Source organism: Podarcis erhardii, assembly GCF_964252035.2.
Source record: "Podarcis erhardii genome assembly, chromosome: 6".
Taxonomy (NCBI): Eukaryota; Metazoa; Chordata; class Lepidosauria; order Squamata; family Lacertidae; genus Podarcis; species Podarcis erhardii.
The window spans coordinates 79,269,578-79,288,470 of record NC_138510.1 but is presented as its reverse complement, the minus strand read 5'-3'; the positions used below and the strand labels follow the sequence as shown (position 1 = coordinate 79,288,470).

The following is an 18,893-nucleotide window of genomic DNA, read 5'->3' as shown; positions in this document are numbered from 1 at the left end:
ATAAAAATTATTATTATTATTATTATTATTATTATTATTATTTGCATTTTTAAGAAAAAAGCAGCTGTGTCTTTATTCAGAATATGCTCTGGATTCTGATGAGGAAATGCACCAATTTCTTGCTGGAAATCACCCCTTTCCTCCTGACTACATTTGGAGGGATTTTGCTCAGTGCAGTGGTGAGATAATCCATGACTCGCCCTCAGTTTCCAGCTAGAGAGAAAACCACGACAAAGCATGATAAAGCTATCATTTTGGTAAGGGTGGTGAACAGAAGGGTGGACTGCTGAATGAAATCCAACTTTTGATCAAACTGATAGCATGCTACGTAACTTGTTTAAAGTTTCCTCTTTTTCACTGAGGAAATGTTTTCTGTATAAACTTCTTTCTGTGGTTTACCAAAGTTGGGTCCCTGGTTGTTGTAGCTGTGTCTCTTCTCAGTTTGATTTCTTCTGTGCCAGGTTTCTGTGCCAATGTGGTACCCTCTAAATGTTGGCTGGCATGGCCAATGGTCAAGGATGTTAGCTATCATTGCATCTGTTCAAAGACAAATCTATGACTACTTGTCTTCCTCCTCGTTGATATTTTAGCGTTACTCTTCAGGTTAAGAAATCCTTATACAGTGGTACTTTGATTCTCAAACGGCTTAGTTGTCAAACAAATCGGCTCACGAGCACTGCAAACCCAGAAGTAAGTGTTCTGGTTTGTGAACGTTTTTTGGAAACTGAACATCCAATGCGGCTTCCGCTTGAGTGCAGGAAGCCCCTGCAGCCAATTGGAAGCTGTGCCTTGGTTTTCAAATGGAGCCTTCATTGCATATCTTTCAGCATCAGTAAAAAATATTCCTCTTCTCCCAGGCCTTTGGCTAATTAAACAATGTGTGTGGGGTGGTGGTTATATGTTATGTATTTTTGTGTTTTTATACTGTAAACTGCCCTGTGATATTCTGAAGAAGGATGGTGTGTAAATTTAATTAACAAATAGTAAATAAATTGTAATTGTCATACAAAAGATGGCGCTAGTCATGCATGCTCCTTGCCAGCCAATTTGTAAGAGTTGATTGTCTTGTGGTGGCAGCACAACCTGTGTTGTTGCCCAGGGCCAGGAGTGCAGCTTCCAAATCTGGGCAGTTCCGCAGTGTTGACCCTTATGGCAATTTGCTCATATTAGGAGTGACTTAGCCCCTCCCTGATCCTTTCTCTGTTCTCTCGTGGAATGCTTCTGGTCTAAAATCTGCTCTAAAATCTGGTCTAAAGTTTGTGGTGGAGGTAAATTTGTCTCTTTGACTTTACCTCTTTGATGCACAGATTCCACACGGCTCCTGCTTCATGGCACCCTGACAAATGTAAAGTTTGTGGTACATCATAAGACATCTTTCTCATGAGGTCTAAGCAAAAATGCTTTAAAAGTGGTGTATGATAGTTTGGATTGAAGACCTTCCCCTTTAAAATAAGAGAGATTTCTTAAATCCAGGGGACCTTTGTCACCCTTTGATTACTCCTTCCTTCCTTCCTTCCTTCCTTCCTTCCTTCCTTCCTTCCTTCCTTCCTTCCTTCTGTTGCTCTAATAATAATAATAATAATAATAATAATAATAATAATAATAATTTATTATTTATACCCTGCCCATCTGGCTGGGTTTCCCCAGCCACTCTGGGCAGCTTCCAACAGAACACTAAAATACAATAACCTATTAAACATTAAAAGCTTCCCTAAACAGGGCTGCCTTCAGACTCTTGTCTTAGACTTCCTCCCTCTTCCAGCCAACTCTGCCATATTAGTTTGGAGTATGCACAGTCATATCTTCCTAACTCCACATCTGATTTCCTGATAACCTTCCTTCTGCTGCATCTGTTTCTGGAGAAAAAGATAGAGGTTGGAGATTAGTGGATTGGAGGGATACTGGCCTCCTGCATTTGTTGTGACTCTGACCAGTCTTATTTCATGAGATCCTAATTTCTGCTAGCACAAGCAAGGGAGCTCAGGGGCTGTTGGACCTATTGGACATTTGCTAATAGGCTTTGTACCACCAGAGTTTTTTTTTGGGGGGGGGTGACCCAAAATGATGTTCAATCCCTGAACATGCTCCGAATACATCAGTTCAGTTTCTAAGAAGTGAGCAAATGCAATATTTTGGAAGGAGTGTGAATAATGTCTTTTTTCTCTTTGTTTTTCAGCTGAACCAGTCGACGTGCTCAAAGCATTAGAGTTTCACAATTCACCGGAAGGAATATCAAAAACAGCCGGAATTTGCATAAACAGAAGGAATTCCAAAGGATCAGATGTTGCCTACAGAGTTTCAAAAAACGCACAACTCAGTGCTCCAACCAAACAATTGTACCCAGGTGAGGGGAGCTGTTTGTGAGTTGCAATATTTATTTTTGGGCGAAGTTGATCTTTTATGTTTTTACAGGCTCTTGGCTTTGTCTTTAAGCTTATGACACCCCAAAACTATGGTTATGATTTCATTTACCAACACTTCATTTCATCAACCAACACTTTAGAACAGGGGTGGGGAACTTCTTTTGAAAATGAGGACCACATTCCCTTCCGGACAGCTTTTCATTTTTTTTTTATATAAATATTTATTAAAATTTTTGAATACAAATGCACAAATAATAAACAACCTTACTTATATCATAACGTGGTTTCATCACTTCTTTGGACTCCCTCACGTCTCCCGTTCCCATTTACATCGTAAAAAGGTTTTTCCATGCAAATTATAAAAATATGTAACGCTTCACGAATTTGCGTGTCATCCTTGCGCAGGGGCCATGCTAATCTTCTCTGTATCGTTCCAATTTTAGTATATGTGCTGCCGAAGCGAGCACACCTTCCGGACAGCTTTTCAGGGGCAACATATGAGTGCTGGATGGGGCCAAAGGCCAAAGTGAGCAGAGCGCCAAATATAAATTTGACCTTCATACAGTAGACTCATTCATCCCCTGTCCAGCCTCAATTCAGGAAAACAAGAAGCATTATCAGAGTTTAATGTCAGCTTCCTGACAAATGAAAGCACTCAAGGAGCATGCAGGTCTGATGTGTAGCCTGGGGAGAGTCCCAAAGGCCAGATAGAGGGGCTTGTGTGGCTACATTTTACCATGGAACAGTTCCCAACCCCTCCTTAGGAAGTACATTAAAGCATCACAGGAAGTGATGATATAGAAAGTTCATTTTCTTTCTGGTAAAGTTACCCAGGCACCATGACAAATTACGTTGTAGATTGCAGACAATTTAGAAACAAATAATGTAAATTAGAACCACCACCCCTTCCCTTTGCAACAGAAGGCTTCTGGATTTTTTAATTAAATCATAGTTTCCCATTGTAACAGAACTGGAAAATTGGTTTAGCCTCTGTTCTTAAGCACCAGTGATTTCATTGTGGCTTCCTCTGGGGTAGAGATCTATAGGATTTTACTGTTTTCAGATTACAGCATAGACTGGGATATGATGTCAGGAGTAAGGAACACATAGTTTTTCAGATGTTGTTGAGCTTCAAGACCCATCTGCACCAGCCAGCATGGCCAGTGATCAGGGATGATGACAGCTATAGTCCAATAGTATATGGAGGGCCACAAAGGGCGCCATTGCCATTCTAAGAGAACAAGGGTGGTGTTCATGGTAAGTTCTGGCACCTCCTTTTCTAGAAAAGTAGAACTGGACATCCATATTTTCATCGGAGAAATGTTGGAGGGTATGGATAGGATGTCCCTATTTTCATCAGATGCAGGTGGCACTGTGGTCTAAACACTGAGCCTCTGGGACTTGCCAATCAGACAGCCGGTGGTTCAAATCCCTGGAACAGGGTGAGCTCCTGTTGCTGTGTCCTAGCTTCTGCCAACATAGCAGTTCAAAAGCACGCCAGTGCAAGTAAATAAATAGGTACCACTGTGGCAGGGAGGTAAACGGTGTTTCCGTGTGCTCTGGCTTACGTCATGGTGTTCCATTGTGCCAGAAGAAGTTCAGTCATGTTGGCCACATGACCCGGAAAGCTGTCTGTGGACAAATGCCGGTTCCCTCGGCCTGAAGCAAGATGAGCACCACAACCCCATAGTTGCCTTTGACTGGACTTAACCATCCAGGGGTCCTTTACCTTTACCTTTTTCCTATTTTCATCAGAGAAATGTTGGAAGGTATGCCTTTGTAGGGGATAAGCTTTTGTGACACAGAGGGTCACCTTGTCAGTGGTAACCAGACCAGAAAGTATATCTGCCTGAAGTACAGAGATAGTATTAACTTTTTGTATTTTTAAAGAAGGAACTGTGGTACCTCGGGTTACAAACGCTTCAGGTTACATGCACATCAGATTGCAGACTCCGCTAACCCAGAAATATTACCTTGGGTTAAGAACTTTGCTTCAGGATGAGAACAGAAATCATGCTCTGGCAGTGCGGCAGCAGCAGGAGGCCCCATTAGCTAAAGTGGTGCTTCAGGTTAAGAACAGTTTCAGGTTAAGAACGGACCTCTGGAATGAATTAAGTACTTAACCCGAGGTACCACTATATTAGTCTTGAAATAAGGAGCAGTTGGCGAGCCTGAGGAGAAGAAAAATAGATTGAACACGCTGGAATTTACAACTTAGTGGCTGCATTCCTGCACGGTGGTTGCTACTGAAATCCCATTCATTCCAATGGGATTTAAGCAGTCAGACTTCCTGGCCCTATGCAAGCGGAGATTCTCTCTCAGTGTTGACCACCTGACAACTGTCTCCTCCTGAGGAAGCAGCATCTTTCGGCTGGCCTGTGCAGCAGCTGCCCTTGAAAACGAGCTCTGAGTCGCTCAGGAACAATGGCACTCTCTTCAGGGTCACTCTTCGACAGTATTAAAGAGCCCCCTTGCTTTATCAGAGTTTTCCTGCCACCTAATGCCCTAGCTAGAGAGCTTTTCTCTCTCTTTTTTGAGAAGAGGCTTGCTTACACAAATAAGAACTGATGGTAGAGCAGAGCTGTCACTCAGTCTTAAATCACAGTGACCTTGCCATTGAAAGCTCTTGAATGGTTATTGGACCATTGCCTTTTAGAAGCTGTTAGCAGAGAATAAAATGCCCTCTGCCAAAGCCAGGGCTGGAGAGTGCAGAACAGACATTCCCTTGAGGGGAAATAAGTCTTGTGTTAACTTGCAGTTAGGCTGCTGCTGGTGGTTTTTATTTTTTCAGAATGGCACTGTAATATAGTTGGTAGGTTTGGCAGCGATATGGAAGCTGCTCATTTTGGTGTGTTTTTGTGTGTGTGTGTGTGTGTGTGTGTGTGTGTGTGTGTGTTTGGTTGCCAGAGTAAACACGCTCATTATGCTGTATGTTGGCAGTTACCTAAATTAAAATAGCCTTTGGCTCTGTCTTCCTTGCTTACCGCCCTTTCTTCTTTTGTGACTTTTGTAGGATTTCTAGTGTTAGAACTAATCTGAGGAACTAACATTTCTGCACCCCCAGATGGCCTCAAGAGCTTTTCTCTCTGGGAATGCAGGTGAAGAAGTAGGGGCGGGGGACCATTTGAACAGCGGAGGAAAAGAGAAAACACACACACACATTCATAGTTCTCCACTTGAACAAAAGAAGTGGAGAGAATGTGAATGCTTTAATGAAGTGAGCACAAAACCGTCTGTGAACACAGCATTATCACTTTAAGGTTGTCAATGAGTTTACCTCCCCTGTTACCTGAACAAATTATTCTACCTTTAAAAACAATTATGTAACCGGAGAGCACTAAACTCCAGTACAGGATAGTCTTATGGCAGGCAGAATAATAGCTACAAGGAAGTGGAGGGCAAAATAATGTTAATACCCAAGGTAAACTAAAACATGACAAGCCATGGTTTATTATTATGTGACTGAGCCTAGTCTTCCCCAGGTCTTGTGATTACCTCCTGTTCTTCTCTGGTGTGGCCGCAAGGAAGCGTTTGGAAGAGTTTTCTTCCTTTTTAAAAAAATAACTGTTGCTTGTCATGTCACCCAAACCTGACAGAGCCTTGGTTTGTGCATAATGTTAAACCATTGCAATACACACACACACACACACACACACACACACACACACACACACACACAGGCTTAATGTCTCTGTCACTCTCCTCCCCTGCTCCTGTCTTTGTCATGCTGTGAAGAAACAAACCAAAGGTGAGTGCTTGTGGTTCGTTTCTTTCCAGATTTATTCCTGGCTTCCTGGCTCACCACTTGCCATTTCTTTGTGGGAAATAAACCATGATTGCTTGTTCACATACAATGCAAAGCTAGCCTCTGATTTCTTGCCTGAGGACAGAAGAAAAGAAGGAGCAAAGTGGTTGCTAATCAGTAGCGTGCACCACTATGCTTCTCATTTTCATTAAACTACAACTACTTGTCAACTTGTCAACTATGGTTTAACATTATGTGTGAACCAGCTCAGTTTGCTATAGAACTTCACAAAATCTGATACTGCCCTCATGAGCACATCATGCTAAGCCAATTCAGGACCTAGTATGAATGACCAAACTTGTGGGCTTCTGGAAAGGGGACTGCTGTTGTTTTCAATCAACCAACCATTTTATATGTTTATTTGTTTGTTTGGTCATTCTGCTCCAGTGCTGAGCTAAGCCAAGGCATATCACTAAAATATTTCCTGAATATACTGTAATTATACCATATTTCATTTCATCTTTTCTTCTGGTTGACTTTCCGTTCCATTATATTGTTTTTCTTATTTATACTGTACCTTAGTACTATACGATATATTTATCTTTTCTTCTTTTTAGTTATTCATATTTGTGTCTGTAATTTTCATTTTTTCTTCTTTTTGTATGTTCATTTATAATTTTCATTTTCATCTGGGCATGTGGGTGTTTGTGCAGTAAAACTGAAATAAAAATGAGTTTAAAAAAATAAAATATTTCCTGATATCTTGGAATATTTTATATCTGCAGTTCTGGTCCCATGGTACCTGATTTTAGTATTTGATATTTGACAGCACATTCAGTAATGCTTGGCAGGTGAGATGCAATTGTATTTCATACTGGTGCGGATTTTGTATACAGTGGTAATCACAGCAGCCTAGTATGTTAGCCCTTGTGTTGCAGCCATAGGCAGGAAAGTATTACATGCAGGAAAGTGAGTAGGCTGGCTGAGAATGGATGGAGCATTCTAGCCTTCAAGGGAACGTGAAAGAGGAGTCAGTCCTGGGCACGCTCAACATGCCTCTTCTCTGCCATATAGGATTCCATTCGGCCACCCCCACCCCTTAATTTGCTGCCTGGGGCATACGCTCCCCTGCATCCCCTCTCAATCCAGCCTGGGTGTACTGGATACACGAAATGAAATTCCATTCACATTTCAAAGTTTGAGATATGATGTTCAAGCGATGCCTTCAAACTCTCAAATGAAAACTGTCACATTTAATATGGGGCTGGCAAAAGAATGCTAATATTTGCAGTTACTTGCTTCAGCTTGAAGAGCTGTATCAAGTTGCTATTCTGAAGACCATTTGAGGACCAAAGTTGCTTTTTTACAGGAAGACACTGAGAGGATTGATGGTTTGGGTTTTTTTCTTTAAGTCTATACAGTGGTACCTCGGGTTAAGAACTTAATTTGTTCTGGAGGTCCGTTCTTAACCTGAAACTGTTCTTAACCTGAGGTACCACTTTAGCTAATTGGGCCTCTCATTGCTGCTGCGCTGCCACCGCACAATTTCTGTTCTCATCCTGAAGCAAAGTTCTTAACCTGAGGTACTATTTCTGGGTTAGCGGAGTTTGTAACCTGAAGTGTCTGTAACCTGAAGCGTCTGTAACCCGAGGTACCACTGTATAGTAAAGATAATGGATAATATGCAGGGTTAAAGTAAAGGTAAAGGGACCCCTGACCATTAGGTCCAGTCGTGACCGACTCTGGGGTTGCACGCTCATCTTGCTCTATAGTCTGAGGGAGCCGGCGTTTGTCCGCAGACAGCTTCTGGGTCATGTGGCCAGCATGACTAAGCCGCTTCTGGCGAACCAGAGCAGCACATGGAAACGCCGTTTACTTTCCCGCCAGAGCGGTACCTATTTATCTACTTGAACTTTGACATGCTTTCAAACTGCTAGGTTGGTAGGACATACTCAAAGTTGAGATCAGTGAACTTAAGGCTGAGATAAATGCATTCAGCTTTTGAATGACAAACATTGCATTTAATATTTTGGTGGCCAAAGGATGCTAATATTTACAGATACTCACTTGAGCTCAGAGGAATACATAAAGCCTTGTTTTCTACAGTAAGCAGCTGGGAGGAGTTGTGTTTTTTAAAAACTCAACCTAGTAAAGATAATGCTATCCACTGCCCAATTTGGGAGAACGCTTCAAAACCTCTGTCCATGACCTTCCCACAGGGTTTTCTATGTGCAGTTTGTTCTAGCAGCCTGAAAGCACATGCCTAGACTAGATGAATTAGTGCCACCTGCCTTAAACATTCTCAGCATATCCTTTAGATTAGATTAACAGTTCAGACAAGGCAGGTGTTCAGTTCCTTTCAAGTCTGAAGCTCTCCGTCCATCTGGGCCTCATTCGTGCAGGTCTGAGCTTTTTCTTCCTTTTTGCAGTCACTTGTGCCAAAAGGTAGGACGCTGAGCATATCCATTTTCAGCTGTGAACAAAATAGCTTGCACACGTAGGATGCTCTATTGTTGTACGTGTCGACAGAAAGTGCTTCCAATACAATGCACATTTGTTTCTTTGTTGTCACTTAATGTGTGGTTGGTCTGAAGCTGTGTTCTTCAGACTTGGGTCCCAAGATGTCGTTGGACTACAACTCCTGTCATCCATGGCTGTTGCCTAAGCTGTCTGGGGTAGATGGGAGTTGTAGTCCAACAATATCTGGGAACCCAAGGTTGGGGGAAAAATGTTGGTGTAAAGAGGTGGGGATTGGACAAGCTGTAATGGGTTTTGTGGGGTGAGTTGTAAGGAGAAGAGGGGGTGGTTTGGAGAACTGGATGGGGGAAGTGGGGTGGGTGAGTGAAATGAGGAGGGGGGAAACCCATAGAAACAGAAAAACAACAAGAAATATTTAGGGAAAGGAGGAGAAGGTGCTGATGCACCACATATAATGGAAATGTTTCTGGACCCCCATTCAAATTATAAATTATAGCTTACAATTGATAAGAACCACCTTCTTGCAAGCCCTACACACGATACCTGGCTTTCATTCTCATTTTGAATAAGTCAGAGGCTGGCAGCCCTTTTAAGCCTTGAGGAGTCCTTGAGAGCCAGTGTGGTGTAGTGGTTAAGAGCGCTAGACTCGTAATCTGGGGAACCGGGTTCGCGTCTCCGCTCCTCCACATGCAGCTGCTGGGTGACCTTGGGCTAGTCATACTTCTTTGAAGTCTCTCAGCCCCACTCACCTCACAGAGTGTTTGTTGTGGGGGAGGAAGGGAAAGGAGATTGTTAGCCGCTTTGAGACTCCTTCGAGTAGTGATAAAGCGGGATATCAAATCCAAACTACTACTACTACTACTACTATTCTTCTTCTTCTTCTTCTTCTTCTTCTTCTCCTCCTCCTCCTCCTCCTCCTCCTCCTCCTCCTCAAATAAATTCCTTCCAACTAACAGGAACTTTCATATAACTTCTGTGATTGAAGTGCTTCCATATTGGCGTAGCTCACAAATGGTCATGTTATGGTAATAAAGTTAGGCTGTTGGGTTTTTGTTGTTGTTGAAATAAACAAAACAGATCAAAATGGAAAAAAAATGTATGCATTAATAAAAAATTATAGTTATGCCTCATGAATAAACAGGTGAAACACAAATAGGGTTAGAAAGAAATCCATAGGTTTTTGAAACGATGGTCTCAGTTCATCAAGCAAGCCACGCCCACCTCCTGTAGCTTCTGCCCTTAAATTTGCCTTTCTTTCTGAAAGGTTTTACAAGTCAAATTTACAGAATTGTATCCAAGGTTAGAGACAGATTCAAATGGCTTGGAATATTTCAAAACCTTCCGTGAGCATAATCTGTTTAAACCCTCTCTCACTTACAGCGGTTTTAAGGAGCTTAAGCAATTTGAAACCTGTAGAGCATCTAATGTTGTTTAAGCCCCACAAAGCCACTTTATGATTCAGCCCCAGCAGTTTTATATCGCTCAAATGCAAATTACGTTGGATCCCATCCCACCGGGATGCTAAGCGGTTCTAATTTGGGCTTTAAAAATGAACTCGCTTTACTCCTCCTTTTCCTAGATGCACTAAGGGCTTCGAGTGTCTGAAACAGGAACAGCTCTCTCCACAGCTATTTCATTCATCTACAGGTCCCCTGACTCACATGGTGTAGAGGGGATGCTTATCAAATTTGCAAATGACACTTAGCTTAATGCTATGGAAGATGGAAATAGCATTCAAAATTATCATGGTAGGCTGGAATATTGGGCAGAAAGGAAACCAGCAAGATAATTTGCTTTTACACCATGCTATGTTTTTCTATCTTTTACCGTAAGCCACTTAATATGTTTTTTTGATGTTAAGCAGTCGAGCCAGTTTGCTGCTTAGCAATAAATAAATGCAGGACTTTATGCGCATATGCATAACCCAGGTATGGGGAACATCTGGCCCTCCAGATGTTGCTGAACTACAGTTCTCATTATTCCTTACTATTGGCCATACTTGCCTGGAGCTGCTGGGAATTGGAGTTCAGAAACATCTAAATAACCAAAGGTGTACACCAAGCATACACAGAAACTTGATCTCACAACCTTCCATAAGCACGTACACACACTTTCTCTTTCCTACACACACACACACACACACACACACACACAAACATACACACAAATCATATGGGCACACATGCATCTATCACACATGCAAAGACAAAGCAATATGACCTCCGAATGCTCCTTAAACTATATGGGTCCCCATATATTTAGGGTTGTATAATTTAACACCAACATCTTGAATTGGGTTTGGTAGCATATAGGTAGTAAGTGCAGCTTCTGCAAATTTGCACCATGCAAAATTATGGCAGCTTCTTGACTGTCTTCAAGAGTAGTTCCATGTAGAGTGCATTACAGTGATCTAGGTTATCAGAAGATGGATGGTTGTGACGAATATTAGGCTTGCCCAAGCCACACTAAAATCAGTGAGACCAACACTCGAGTCCTAATCATGCTTACTCACAAGTAAGTTCCATTTATTTTGTCGTGACACAGTTTCATTGCAGCCTACTTGATTAAAGACGAGTTCTACTGAACTTGAGGGGACTTCATGTGAATAAGATCAAGAATGGTATTGGAACCCCTTTGCTTTTTAAAGTTAATTTTCATTGTCAGATAACAACCAGTAACAACTTCAACTGAATAGAGAACAAAAGGAGTTACAGGTTACATGTATCATATCGCAGAATAAGAAGGAACAAGCAATAAAGGCAGTGATGTAAAATCTCATCATGTGAGTCTTCATCTAAATGAGTTTCTCAGCCCAATTGGTTTTAATGGGACTTGGGATTTCATTATTCTCCCTTTGCAGCACTTAAAGAAATCGTGATTGAGGTTCAGAAGTGGCCATACAATTAAGTGCTTGTAGAGCGGAATGAATAGGAAGGAAAGTACAATGCTTTAAGAGAAAGAAGCATCCCGTAATTTGTAGCACTTGTTTTCAAGAGAAGTAATAGAAAGTTTGATTCACTTTGGTCAGGAGCTGGGAGCCTTTTTCAGTCCAAGGTTATCATTCACTTGTACACAATCTTCTGGGGGCCGCATGGCAGCAGAGGTTAGGGCCAGAGGCAAAAAGTTGATGGGGCAACTGCATTGACTCCTACCTCTGTAAGTTGACTATATTCCAACCATACAAAATTCAGATGCGTAACTCTCAATCCAGGCAAGCAAGCGAGAGGCGTAATCACATATGAAGGACATATGTAGGGCCAGAGCGTTGCCTGGGCATGGGATGTGACCATGCAGTCCTAAGGTGTAGGACGTTTCTTCTCCGCAAGATTAGTGACACTGCATTTTTCTCTCGACAGGTGGAAACTTCCCTGAAGACTTTTCGATACTATTTACAGTGAAACCTAAAAAAGGGATCCAGTCCTTTCTTTTTTCTGTCTACAACGAACAAGGCATCCAGCAAGTTGGTGTTGAGGTGGGCAGATCGCCTGTCTTCCTGTATGAGGATCAAAATGGGAAGCCTGCGCCGGAAGATTATCCCCTCTTCAGAACGGTCAACATTGCTGATGGAAAGTAAGTGAAAAATGAAGGTGGATATGGCATCCAAGGTGGTGGACAGAATTAATACCTGCAGCCAGATGATCCAGACCAGGCTTCCACCCCCCGCTCCCCAAATTGTGTTCTATAGAAAACTGGAAGCTTATCAGGAATTCCTTAACAGCAAGTTCAGTAATAGCAAACAAATTTCCTTGAAAGCCAGATTTCCCACCACTGCTGATCCATACAATGCATAGCTACAGTAGAGTGTTTGGTGGGTGGTACCATTGAATGCAGGGACGCGGGCGGCGCTGTGGGTTAAACCACAGAGCCTAGCACTTGCCGATCAGAAGGTTGGCGGTTCGAATCCCCGCGACGGGGTGAGCTCCCGTTGCTCGGTCCCTGCTCCTGCCAACCTAGCAGTTCAAAAGCACATCAAAGTGCAAGTAGATAAATAGGTACCGCTCCGGCGGGAAGGTAAACAGCATTTCCGTGCACTGCTCTGGTTCGCCAGAAGCAGCTTAGTCATGCTGGCCACATGACCCGGAAGCTGTACGCCGGCTCCCTCAGCCAATAAAGCGAGATGAGTGCCGCAACCCCAGAGTCATATGTGACTGGACCTAATGGTCAGGGGTCCCTTTACCATTGAATGCAGGGATGCAGGTGACGCTGTGGTCTAAACCACTGAGCCTAGGGCTTGCTGATCATACGGTCGGTGGTTTGAATTCCTGCGACGGGGTGAGCTCCTGTTGCTTGGTCCCAGCTCCTGCCAACCAAACAGTTTGAAGCATGCCAAAAAGTGAAAGTAGATAAATAGGTACCGCTCTGGCGGGAAGGTAAACGGCGTTTCCGTGCACTGCTCTGGTTCGCCAGAAGCGGCTTAGTCATACTGGTCACATGACCCAGAAAAACTGTCTGCGGACAAATGCTGGCTCTCTCGGCCAGTAAAGTGAGATGAGCGCCGCAACCCCAGAGTTGTTCGCGACTGGACTTAACTGTCAGGGGTCCTTTACTTTTACCTTTACTATTAAATGCAGACATTCGGTGAATGTAGGGTGGTTGACAGTGAAGTTCAGCAGGCCTCACCTGCTGAGTAGGATGGAAAATAAATATTTAGAATAAATATAATAGGTCATCCCCCCCTAACTATTGGTACAGTGGAACCTTGGTTGTCGAATGCTTCGGAAGTCGAACATTTCGGCTTTTGAACGCCGACAACCCGGAAGTGAATGCTTCCATTTTCGAATGTGCCTTGGAAGTTGAATAGCTTGCAAAGCATGTTTCTCCATTTTCTTCATTGCAATTGCCAAATGGTGATTGTGCCTTGGTTGTTGAACATTTTGGAAGTCAAGCGGTTTTCCAGAATGGATTATGTTCAACAACTGAGGTTCCACTGTATTTGCAAATATTCTTTGGGAACAAAATCATTCCTATTTTACCAAAATCAGTTATGTTCTTGTGCTAGGTGGCATCGGGTAGCCATTAGTGTGGAGAAGAAATCCGTCACTCTGATTGTGGACTGTAAGAAGAAAACCACGAAACCACTTGGCAGGAGTGACCGAGCAATTGTTGACACCAATGGCATCACAGTCTTTGGAACAAGGATTCTTGATGAGGAAGTTTTTGAGGTAAGTGTTCAGACAGCGGATTTTGTCTGTGCATACAGTATTTGCAAAAGAAGAAAACTGCAGGCATTCATTTCAGCTGTCTAGGACTATATCAGTATAAGGCTTATGGAAATCACATTTAGAAGGCCAGCTTACTTTGAAAAGAACACTTGGCTTTCTTTCATGGCTGATGTGTAAAAAAAGAGAAATTAATCTCACAGATGCCCCAAAAGGGATGAGTGCTTTATTTATACAATGTGCCCAACACGTTTTGGCCAAAAATATCTTTCTCAATAGCTCATGTCTTTGTTTCTTACTGAACCAATCTCAAAAGTTTCTGTTGCTGTGAGAAACTGATAGGGTCTTCTTTCACAGTTGCCTAGGCATAAGGATCTTTTTTAAAAAAACAATTTGGTAAGATAACTGGAATTTGCACTCCTACTAATTGGAGAATTCCCACAACTAAGGTTGGATATTCTTTAGGGGTGCACAGTGGATTTGGGTGAATCTGGGTGCTTCTGAGATATTCTGGACTTGTCTGAGGTGAAATGGAATCTGTATATGGTGCTCAAGGCAAAGTTGAGATCCCCAAAGCTTTGTGGCACCTTGGTGATTAAGACATTAAAAAATTCACTGCAGGCAAGTAGATGCTAAAAACAAAACTAATATCTCTAAGCTCACCGTATAAGGAAAATACCAAAGCAGGGAGAAGGGAAAGCTCTGTTGTGTTTGATAAGTCAAAATTGTAATAAGAGAAACTGATACTACCTGGACTGACCAATCCCAGCGCTTTGGGAAAGATATGTTGAAGTAAATAAATAGCTCTGATCTCATGAACTTCTTCCTGTTTTGGAAGTTCTATCTCTATGGAGCAGGAATATCATTAAAGGAGTTCTAAGAGAGCAGTTAGAGAAAGACTTTTCTTTTGCATGAGTCCTAAATACTTTATTTTCCTTTTTTATTTTGGAAAATTCTACACTTCTTTTTTTTTTTCATTTATTCCTTTAGATTTAATCTTCCTGTTGTTTTCGGATCTTGGTTTCCTGCTTGTTCTTATGAGAGTGAGATAGGAGGAAATTAGCAATATATAATATATCAGTTATTTCACTCTTTTTTGAGGGTGGTTGATAGCCCATCATGAGGTTAATAGGAGCCTAAAGGTAAAGGTAAAGGAACCCTGACAGTTAAGGCCAGTCGCGAATGACTCTGGGGTTGCGGCGCTCATCTCACTTTACAGGCCGAGGGAGCCGGTGTTTGTCTGCAGATGATTTTTACGGCTGATGTGACCAGCATGACTAAGCCGCTTCTGGCGCAATGGAACACCGAAACCAGAGCAGCGCACGGAAATGGCATTTATCTTCCCACTGGAGCAGTACCTATTTATCTACTTGCACTTGACGTGCTTTCAAACTGCTAGGTTGGCAGGAGCTGGGATCGAGCAACGGGAGCTCATCCCGTTGCGGGAATTCGAACCACCAACCTTCTGATTGGCAACCCTAGGGCTCAGTGGTTTAGACCATAGCGCTACCCTAACTTCCTTCAAAAATATATTAATATTTATATACTTACCTGGGGCTGGCATTGAACATAGTCCCACTGAACACAGTGCAGCTCATTGCATAGGGTTGGCTACCAGTCAGTAAAGAGGCTTCTCTCAGACATTTGCTACTCATTAATAAACTAGGTAAATGGAGATGTGGAACACACACAGAAAATAAAGGACAGAGGGAAGCTTGTGGAAGGAAATATCTCAGAAAAAAAGGAGGATTGATCTTTCTAAGTGAAATGTCTTTCAATCTCAACTAACCATAGAGAGAATCACTTTAAGGTTCCATATAGATAGTATTTTACACCCGTCCAATTCAATAAATGGAGACAGCCATTTTATCACCCATTTTATACCTCACAGGTGCATGATGTGTAGCATAATTCTCCTTGCCTCTTGGCCATATGACACAGCAGACTGGGTTTCATTTGGGTTAAAATGAGAACTCTCACTGCGATTCTTTGGCAGTTGGTATGGGCTGTCTGGTAGCTGCCTTTCAACATTCAGAACAAACAGGGAGAGAGGGATGCACAGCACCTCTGTGGCTTATTTGAATAGCCAGCGTTCAGCCTATGTATTTTCCTTTACAGGGTGCTGCATGCAATGCAGAGGTAGAAATGGCACAAGAATATTCCTCTGTGGAGGTGCATTTTGCATGTGGACTATGCATGGGCCTCTCGCGCTTCCTTCCCCTCTGTTTGTTTTGAATATTCAAAGCTGGTGTTACGTCTAAGTAAACTTAAGATTGGGCTGTAAGCAGGGCCTTTTTTCAGCCAGAAGTCACTGGAACTCAGTTTTGGCACCTCTCAGATGGGTGCCATTGCCATTATAAGGGAACAAGGGAGGCATTCATGGTGAGTTCTGGCACCTCTTTTTCTAGATAAATCACACTGGCTGTATGACTGTGATCCAAAGCTGAATTACTTGGAAGCTTATTTTGCCTTAATCCGTGGCACATAGAGACTGAGAACACTCATTGCAAACATCTCAGGGAGCTTGCTGGAAACAGCCTGTGTCTCCAACATGCCAACAAAATATAGCATGGGCCATCGTGTCCTTTGGGTTCCTGGCATGCGGTGTTTTTACGTCGGTGTCAGTCACCTACTAAAAGGCCTCACGTTGGTATAGAAATTCTCTGGGCCAGGCACCAGAGTCACTTGATAGCTCCCATTACATGTTATGGCCACAGCATGGCTAAATCATCACAAGGAAGCCATTTCCAGCAGTTTTCACATGATGCCTATAACATGTGTGCTGGCTCTTGACTTCTAGGAAAATATGTATAAGATAGAAGTGTCCATGTCTGTAAATAAGTGCAGGATTGCAGCCTTCCTTGCAGTTGAGGCAAAGGTGGCCCTGAAAGAACTCTTGTTTATGACTCTGGCCTTCTGAAGTTTATTTATTTCATAAATCTTTCCAGTAACTAGAGAGGATTTGGCAAAAGGAAGTATATTTTTCCACTATTTAAAAGCCAGGAAGAAGGATTATACAGAAGACTGAAACACATCTGTTTAGAGAAATGTATATGGGTGACTGAACTCTGTATAGGAGGTATTGCCTAGAAATATTATTTTAACAGACTGCTGGAGGACATTTATGTTTTCAGGCATCTGATTTTTACAAGCCTATCATCTGCCAGTGAAAATATTCCAAGCTGAAAAGAAAGGCTGTAAGAATAGATGTGGTGGTGCCTAGTTAAGTCTTTTTGCTTCACACAGAGGTCATGAGCAAGGCTAATAATAAAAATAATAAAAAAATAATAATAATGGAAGATGGCAAGATCCCCAAGGACGTGATGTACGGGGAGCTGGCTTCAGGCACCAGGCCCATTGGCAAACCAGCACTGTGTTACAAAGATGTCTGCAAACATGAAAGCTGGCAAAATCAACCCTGCTGTGTGGGAATGCCTTGTAGATGACCGCAGTGCCTGGAGACAAGTCGTGCATCATCATCAACAACAATGTGTCCTCCTTTTGTTTGGAACCACATTAATTCCTGGAAAGTATACAGTTACTTCATCCTTATGAATTCCCCACATTCCAAGTTGCCCTCAAAAATTCAAGGCAAATTTGAGCACTGTCCTTTGGTGATAAAACACAGCCACAAAAGGCTAGCAAGCAATCCTCAGCGGTGTTCTGGCTGTTGTAGGGTCCCCTCTCCCAAAGTGAAATTTGAAGTGAATTGGAAGGTTCTGCCTCAGGTGGAACATCTGAGGAGTTTTGAGGGAAACTGGAAGACTGAATAGATGTAGTGAAATTTATCTCGGCGGGTTTCCACATTCTTCCTTATATGGTTCTTACAGGAGGGCCCTGGAGAGGCTCACAAGTGTTTGGGATCCAATTCATTACCTGACAATGAATTTGGCTCTCTGTGATTGGTTGCAGTGGTAGAGCTGTCGAAAACCAACATCACTTGGTATCTCATCACAGCGAAATTTGAGAGCTGTACCAATCAGAATGATTGAGCTTGATGTGATGCAGGGATGGGAAACTTGTGGTCCTTCAGATGTTGTTGGACTGCCATTTCCCATAATCCCCATTGACCATTATGGCTGGGGCTGATGAGAGTTGTAGTTCAACAACATCTGGAGGGCCACAGGTTCCTCACCCCTTTGTCTGTGATATTTGAACTGTGGTGCCTGAATCACACATGCAGACCATCAGTTCAACCCTATTCAGGCAATATAGCTCCCATTTTGACAAACTCAGGAGCATGGAGTGGAATCGTGCACCCACATGTAGGACGTACATTTCAACATGCAAAGGCCTCTTCCCTATTGATGATCACTTTATGTGTGGATGGCAAGGGTTAGGGCTAGCTGCTGCATGAGATATCTAGGGTGTGACTACAGGCATTCCCTTACTTGCACACGGTTGTCTTGTGCGTGAATGCATATACACGTGGTGCTGGTAAACAAATAAAGAAACAAACAAATGACTGCTTACCTGAAATGGCGGGTGAGAGCTGGAAGGTCCTTGTAGCTCATGAGGAGGCCCTCTCAGAGTCCAAAAAGGACATCAGTGAGCCAAAAGTCCAGGAAAAAGACTCCAAGTGCTTCAAAATGGCATGTGGGAACTCTCACTGCTGCCACACTACCCCGGTCAACAGCTGTTAGGTGAGAAGCTGCATTTATTGCAGCAGGTTCCTCACTTTATATGCATTTCACTAAGCAGACACTGGCCCGGAACATAACCCCTGCGTAAATGGGGAGTCACCTGTACTTGGTGTCATGACTCTTCTTTCAGCTCTTGTTATGCTCTATGTTCAGTTATAACATCTGAACAGGATTTGGAAGATGTAGTTATCAAGCACACACAATACACACATGAACTCACAACCTTAGTGATAACAGCATGCTGATTTTAGTGAGACTCAATTTTCAAAACACATAATTATTTGAGAATGGGAGAACAGGATGAAGACTACAGGCTTGATTTGCTTCTGCTGTTTCGTTCTACAGTATTATGTTGACTCTGAAAATATAATCATTGGGTTTGATGACTAGCAGAGGGAGATTTAAGCATAATTTCTTAGAACTGGAATTCATCTTCCCCAAACACATTCCAGGTACTAATGGATTTCTTGTGTTTGAATAATAAAGAAATATTGTTCCACACATT

The 18,893-nt window shown here is 42.6% G+C and overlaps 1 protein-coding gene across 4 annotated transcripts in view; it reads left to right on the top strand.

Moving 5' to 3' along the window:
• Nucleotides 1-18,893, top strand: part of COL11A1 (collagen type XI alpha 1 chain) — a 262,353-nt gene that overhangs the window by 31,586 nt on the left and 211,874 nt on the right. For all 4 annotated transcript variants that reach the window (XM_081865627.1, XM_081865625.1, XM_081865626.1 and 1 more), the window contains exons 2-4: nt 2,177-2,344; nt 11,943-12,156; nt 13,586-13,748. In XM_081865627.1, coding sequence (XP_081721753.1) covers nt 2,177-2,344; nt 11,943-12,156; nt 13,586-13,748 — 545 coding nt within the window. The remainder of the gene's footprint in view (nt 1-2,176; nt 2,345-11,942; nt 12,157-13,585; nt 13,749-18,893) is intronic.